The sequence below is a fragment of the Neoarius graeffei genome, chromosome 12, assembly GCF_027579695.1.
Source record: "Neoarius graeffei isolate fNeoGra1 chromosome 12, fNeoGra1.pri, whole genome shotgun sequence".
Classification (NCBI taxonomy): Eukaryota; Metazoa; Chordata; class Actinopteri; order Siluriformes; family Ariidae; genus Neoarius; species Neoarius graeffei.
Window position 1 is genome coordinate 76127231 of NC_083580.1, and position 7940 is coordinate 76135170.

The 7940-nt window shown below is 39.3% G+C and overlaps 1 protein-coding gene across 1 annotated transcript; it reads right to left on the minus strand.

Moving 5' to 3' along the window:
- Window positions 1–107: 107 nt before the first annotated feature.
- tlr22 (toll-like receptor 22) lies at window positions 108–7225 on the minus strand. The gene is made up of 2 exons (XM_060936429.1): window positions 7158–7225; window positions 108–6662 (listed from the first exon to the last, which is right to left on the minus strand). Exon 2 carries the CDS (start codon window positions 6632–6634, stop codon window positions 3698–3700), a length of 2937 nt encoding a protein of 978 aa, XP_060792412.1. The 5' UTR covers window positions 6635–6662; window positions 7158–7225; the 3' UTR covers window positions 108–3697.
- Window positions 7226–7940: the final 715 nt, after the last annotated feature.

Sequence of the window (7940 nt, forward strand, 5' to 3'; positions counted from 1 at the left end):
TCCTTCGTAACTACGCTGATAACACTTTGTGTTTTTGTCAAACATTGGAGCTTTGTATTCATTCTGAAGGTTTATTGTTATTAATATTGAATAAAAAGTAACTGGGATATATCATTGTTAATATTATCATTCAAATTTTAGGTAAATGATTTTAATTTGCATCTTATACGGATTTTATAAGGGAAATACGGATTTTGGAGGTTGGTTATACAGGTTTGATTGACCAAAGGTTGACATGTATGTGTTCAAGTCCAAGCCATTAAAGAAAATTTCGAGTCGAGTCCGAGAACAAGACTCCAACCGCACCATTTGACGGTGTCTGTCGCTGCCTTTATGTGAAAGCGTCTCTGCTGCTGTCTTGGACTAACGTTCCTGCTCGACTGCACCGTTTTAGTTAACAGGCTACAGACATAAAGCTTGTTCATCGCTCAGCAAGCCCCACCCACTATCAACAGGGCAAATAACATGAGAGAGGGTTAACACTAGCTAGTTCATCGCTCAGCAAGCAAACCCCGCCCACCATCAAGCATGTCACTTCCTTCTCTGGGTGGAGTCTTACCAAATGACTATTGAAGTTCGAGGTCGTCCCCGTCGTCTCCTCGATAGTTCTTCTACATATAGAACACATACTGTAGCAGTGCATTTTTTTCCCCACTGCACGAGAAATCTGTAGAAGCAAAGCGGACAATCCTAGCGGCGTTCTCTCCAGGCATTTTAACGCCATTAACGTCAGTTTGTTCCTGAACATGACGTCTGAATTCTCTTTCACGAAATTAGTATTAAAATTAATGTAGATATAAATATCTTATGCCAAATTATTATGTCATGTTACAAAAAAATAAAGAAAAAATCTGAGTCCTTGTGTCCAATTTACGAGTCCGAATGCAGTTAATGCACAAGTCCGAGTCACAAGTCCTTAAAATTAGGGTACGAGTCAGACTCGAGTACGACAAGCCTAATTAACTGTGAACTTTTTTGTAAGATGTAAGCAGCGATAAACAGGAGACAAACAGGAAAATTCACAAGTGTTTGCTAGTTCATAATTTATATAAACCTTCGTAATTTACTTCCTAAATATTTGAGCAATTATTTTACTCGGAATTCAGGTATTCATGGTTATAACACTCAACATTAATCTGACCTGCATTTACTGAAACCTAAGCTTATGCTAGGTCAACAAACTTTTAGATATTCAGGTTCAGTACTTTTTAATTCATTGCCAGCAAATATTAAATCAACTGTGTCTCTAAATCAATTTAAAAGGCTCGTTAGGTTGTATTTTTCATAGTCTTATTTATATTCTAGAATTATAATGATGTTTTTGTTAGTTTCATATATCTTTTTTCTTGAGGTTTTCGTTGTATTTTTCTTTTGAGACCATGGTGGGAGTTTTAATTGAATTTTGGATTAATCATGTTAATGAGATTTTTAAAAATTGTTGTAATGTATTTTTGAAATCGTACATGAGTGTAGTTTTGTATTGTATTTTTGAAGTTGATATGGAAGTTGGATCGGAATGGTTTTGCAGGGCCCCTATGGATACCAGCTGTGCTGAATGGGTCCCCCTGTTGAAATGAAGTCTGTCTATCTATCTATCTATCTATCTATCTATCTATCTATCTATCTATCTATCTATCTATCTATCTATCTATCTATCTATCTATCAAGAACATTTCGAAATAAAGAGAACATTTTTCCCCTGTATGCTAATCAGCTTTGCGGAGTATGTGGTCATTATAGCCTCCTATGTAGAGGATAGGTCTCCTGCTGGGGGGAACAAAGTGGAGACGAAACCCACAGAGATGTGCCGTTCAGCACTATGAATAACAACTACTAAGTCAGCACATACTGCGCTCACTTTAGTTTCAACAGTCGGCAAATTTAGACGAAGTGAAGCTGCTGACACGGCTCCTGTATCTCCTCACCACTCTAACCATAACTTTATATCTGAAACAGTGAGACAGTGTTTGACAGTGGAACACAATGAAAAAGTTTATACATTGATTAAAGCTAGACTGCCTTTCAGATTTTTCAAGTGTAGGTCATCTCATCTCATTATCTGTAGCCGCTTTATCCTGTCCTACAGGGTCGCAGGCAAGCCGGAGCCTATCCCAGCTGACTACGGGCGAAAGGCGGGGTACACCCTGGACAAGTCGCCAGGTCATCACAGGGCTGACACATAGACACAGACAACCATTCACACTCACATTCACACCTACGGTCAATTTAGAGTCACCGGTTAACCTAACCTGCATGTCTTTGGACTGTGGGGGAAACCGGAGCACCCGGAGGAAACCCACGCGGACAACATGCAAACTCCGCACAGAAAGGTCCTCGCCGGCCACGGGGCTCGAACCCGGACCTTCTTGCTGTGAAGGTGATGATACACGGGGCAACTTTTTGGGCAATGTTGCCGAGCAATGTTGCTGGCAACGGGCAACTAGGTGAGACACAGGGCAACTTTTCAGGGCAACTAACAATGGGCAACAACAGTTAGCAACGGCAGTTTACAGTTAGCTAAAAAAAAAATCGATGTCTTAATTTTTGCTGTGACCATTTAATCAAGCTGTCTGTTGTTTTTGAGAGCTTTGGTGAGGTAAATTCCTCCATATAGAATATTAAAATAACTTACCGGCGTAAAAACAGATGAGGAATCTCTCCATCTCTTCACTCCACTGACACTGAGCGGCCGCCATATTTGTTTGAAATTTCTGATCCGAACCTCACCGGAGGTCACATGACTCGATACTCGCGTTCTGATTGGCTTATCTCAAAAAGTTGCCAGAGATTATCAAAACCATTCAGAAAGAAACAATGTTGCCCAATCTCAATAGAAAAGAGTCAAAACGCAATTGCCCAGCAACATTGCTCGGCAACATTGCCCAAAAAGTTGCCCCATGTATCATCACCATGAGGCGACAGCGCTAACCACTACACCACCGTGCCGCCAGTGTAGGTCATAAAAAGAATTTTCCCCGACACCCAGTTATTTTTGTTTAGTGGACCAAAAGCTACTGAATTCGAATCACAGACTTCCAATTTTATTAGTTTAAAAAAAAATAGAACAATTAATGAATTTAAGGCCATGTGGCCCTAAATTCTTCGCTATTTTTTCCTGCTTCACCATGACCCAATTCAAGATACTACGTCATGCGTCACGTGGTGGGCTTTCCCCGTTCACGCAAGGCATTGTGGGATACAAATTTGAAACAGGAGAGAAAAATGAAGGACGCGAGTGTGCGAATGAAACGTCAAAGACTGACTACAGTAACGGAAAGAAAGTGAGAAGAAAAGGAAACGCAGGAAATATCAAACTAATAAATATCGGCGCTCAGCGAGCGCCTCAGTGTGATCAGCTGTTCGTTTAGCGACAGAATGATGGAACTGTCAGAGCACGCTCAAAGGTAAACCTGCGCATGCGTGCACACACACGGACTTCCTCTGTCTGCTCGACTGCGCGAAGCAAGCGATTTCATGCACATTATTTGCTTTAATCCCCTCAAATTAAATAACTTCCCAGCCACAGAATGGCCTGATATTTTGTGAGATATTACAGAAATAAACATATATCACAATGACCACATTTCAGAGGGAACTAAATTTCACCGATTTTATGAAATCAAAAGGCCGTCTAGCTTTAAAAAACAACCAACCAAAAAAAACCAGACATTGCATAAATAATAACCTTTACAGAACTTTAAATAAGGCTTGTTTGATTATTGCATTCCCTATGTCCACTGAGAAGAGGTTTCTCCTCTTCAGGGCCTTCCTTGGTCTCTAAAGCCATTCTCAGTTTCTGCCAGAAGACCCTCGTGTCTTCTCCATGTTTGGGCCATTTGAGGTAAGTCTTCTTCTTCACTAGCTTACGCATCCGATAGTATGGAGAGAGCTGGTAGGTTTGAATGTCCTCCAGGAATATCAGGATTAATACATCTTTCTGCTCGTCAAACAGTCTGAAGTTGGCCATCTGGATTTCTTTGGAACACCATACACTCCTCAAATAATTGTGCGTGATCAAGCAAATGGTCTTCCGACTGCTGTATATCCCGTCCATGATGTTGTTTATGATGGGTCTTCCTGGCTCGAAGTCTCGATGATGCAGACAGAGTCTCCAACCCTGCTCACCTTCCAAATTAGGAAGCAGCTCCTCGACAACCCAAGGTTCATCTTGGACATTGTAGGAAATAAAGGCATCGTATTTGAATCCATGTTGCTGGTGCATCTGTTTCCTTTTGCTGTCATATAGGAAGGCGATGAATAGGTAGTATGCATATAAAACCTGCCAGTACAAGAACTGATAAACGAATGAAGCCAGAAGGGTAAGTGTAACAATGACAGAGCTGCACACAAACATGACAAAGTTGATATTCACATTACACAACTCTGTATTGAGGTCTAAAATGCTCTTGCCTCTCAGTGACACTGGGTATCTACAAGTATATCTATTCAGGTAAATCACCTGGGTGTAATTACTTTTCAAAGCCCAGTCAATAAAAAAAGCATTGTTACAGTCACAAGTGAAGGTGTTTTTGGTCAAGTCAAGGAGTCTGAGATGAGGCAGTGACTGAATCACTGTTTGGTTGATGACATCTAACACATTGTCGGTAGCTCTCAAGACCCACAGCCTGGAGAGGTTTGCTTTGATTAAGAAATTCAGAGAATGAATTTGAGCTCTTGAGATGATAAGCTTCATCAGATTTGGAATTGGGTGGAAAACTGATGCGGTTATGGATCCGTCATCTTCGAAGGCGTTCTTTGAGAGGTCCATAAACCAAAGTTGAGGAGTGGAGTTAAATGTATCAGGATGGAGATAATTCAGATTCATGTTTCCTCCGTAGAACCGCTTCAAAGAGTTTAAACCTTGAAGCAGGTTTGAGGGTATTTTACCAATACCTCGTCTTTGACTATAAATTCTCAAAACCTCCAGCGAACTTAAGTTTCTGAAAGGAGGACTCTGCAACGAATCGTTGACGTAGGAAATAATATTGCTAAATAGTTCTAGTGTTTTCAGGTTAGGCATGCCCGAGAACACGTTTGGGGTTCCTATAGTTTTATCCGTTATCCTGTTTGAGGAAAGTAATAATTCGGTTAGACTTTGCAGTCCTGAAAATGCATCTGCGTCAATCTCAGAAATCTGATTGTCCTGAAGGTTGAGGCTTGTAAGATTAGACAAACCCTTAAAGCTCTCCCTGCAAATTGTGCTCAACTTATTAAATGTCAATTGCAGCACCTTCAAAGAAGGCAGGCCACTTGCAAAAACATCATTAATTGTCAATAATTTATTCGACCCCAGCCATAAAATTTCAAGATTATTCAAATCTTTAAACACGCATGGAGAAAGTTTAGAAAGACTGTTGCTGTACAAATATAGTTTATTCAATTGTGTTAAATTGGAAAAGTCTGAACAGGTTAACGTATTAATCCTGTTTCGACTGAGGTCTATAAATTCAAGCTTTGGAAGATACTGAAATAAATTTTTGGCCGAGGTCAGTTTATTAATTTGCAGACGGAGTACCTTCAGCTGTGTTAGATTTTTGAATGCGGACGCAGAAATATGAGAAATTTCATTGTCTCCAAAGTCGAGCTCTTCCAAGTTAGAGCAGGGGTCAAGCATATGATCAGTCAGATTTGCAATTTTGTTGCGCTGCAGGCGTATGACCCGAAGTCCAGGCAAGCATGCATACTGTAAAAGAGTCTCGACCTTCTTCGAGTTCAATTCACTTAATCTGAGTTTGGACAAGGAAGCCCAGGAGGTGTTCTGAAATACAGCAGCGATGGTCTTGTCTGGATTCTGCACTGCAGTCAAGTTCAGTGCTTTTACTGAATTCAGAAAAGCCTTATCAGTAATATTCCATAGCATTGTCTTGTTCTGACCACAGTATGATATATCAAGGTAATCTAGATTTGGGAATATATCCTCAGTTATTTGGAACTTGGTCAAGGGATTGTGAGAAAAAACAAGTTTTTTCAGCGACAAAGCCACACTCGACAGGTTATATGAGTCGAAAACATCGAAATTGTTACTTCCGATGGACAATTCCTCCAACCTTAGTGCCAAAAGCACTGGTTTGACGTTGGCAATCTGTTGGAGGTTATTTTTTGTGAGGTTCAGCACTGTCATATTCTGAAGAGTGCTAAAAGCTTGTTCGTCAATGCTTGTAATTACATTCCCATCGAGACGCAACACTTGCAGTTTGGTGAGACCGTGCAGTAGATATTCTGGCACTGTTTGCAACTTGTTGTAGGCCAGGTTAAGTTTGATCAAGTTGGGAAAATGTTCTGTAGTATGTTCTTGTATCCATGAGATCTTATTGTGAGATACATTTAGCTCTCTCAAGTTCCAAAGGTCCTCAAATTCTCCAACGCTGATTCTTGAAATGGAATTGAAGCTGATGTCGAGAACGCTAGCCTTCCTGGGTATGGCTGAAGGAACCGTACTGAAGCCCATATTGTAGCAAAGAACTTTCAACTCCCAAGGGTCATTTAGGGCACCGGCGACTGTGCAGTTATTTAATGAAAATGCACCGACCTGGAAACTGAAGCTGCATATGCAGAGAACAGCAAGTGAAACGGTTGCCTTTGAATATATCATTTCCGGATTAGTAGTCATCCTTAAATAGATTGGGTTAGTCATCAGCGTATGGCTTCTTCTTGCACAAGACCTGTAATGAAAAATCAGACCAATCCATCAGATTTATTTTGTGGAAGAGATTCTACCTAGTTTTAACACCATACACAACCATATACTACATCTGGATAACAGAGCAGCAATTAAGTTGATAATAAAGCATTTTGACTGATGTGGAGTCATAAAATACCGACTTTTTCTCAAATAGAAAAGAGGAAATTTGAGGAACAAAGGTCAGGTTGTCATGAGTTGACCGAATTGTGCCAATATTCTATGAAAGACAAATTATAGAAAATTAGAAACTGGTTCAAATCATGGTATGTTTCACCTAAACAGTGATTTAAATGTTTCATTTACTCCTCAATTCATTTTGAATAAAACAGATAATCTAATAAAAATAATACAGGTCCCAAAACTTCTTAAAGCTCTTTTCTCCCAGAAAATTATAATCCCAGATAGACTTATGATGATAAAAATATTACTCTTGTCCATGGTAGTAGAAAAAAATATGAAAAAAAAATCCACATACCTTTTGTTATGCTAAATTTCTCTGCTTGGTAGTTCTCCCATGAGGTGTGATTAACAATCCCATAAAGAAGTGTGTCATCTGACAAAAGTAGGAAGTATGAGAACTTTTACCACAGATGGGTGATGATGATGTCAGCTGCTCTCCTGCCTCATATTCATATATATATATATATATATATATATATATATATATATATATATATATATATGTGTGTGTGTGTAGACACGAGTGTTTTACTGGGAAATTCGAGACTCGTATTTTTCATCTGAGCTCCATCCGGGACACGGAGAACCAAAACCATGACATAAATCTCTATATGTTACTCGTGAAGAAATTGATGAATTGTTTGGATAAATTGGGGAGCTTTTTTTGTGAATGTGTCAGTATAATAAAAAGAAAATCACACATTGGATTGAAGATATAAAGTTTATCTTTTCATGTTGAAAAACTCGCATTTTTCATACGAAATACATCACGGATCTGAGTGACCTACTGTATTTAAATAATATTGGCTGGCTTTGAGTGGTATATCAGATATATTCCATTCAGCTAGCATGATACTGAACGAGTCGAAGACGAGTAGCTGAATGGAATATATCTGATAGACCACGAAAAAATGCCAGCCAATATTATTATTATTATTATTATTATTATACACATTCCTTTTGGGTGTTCAACGCGTCTTTCTCTTTCAAAATTCTGTCAAAATCCGTATTTAATGAAGCAAACCTGGTGGCCATGTTTGTTTAAAAATTGTCACAGTCGCTCGCTAGTGTGGAAGTT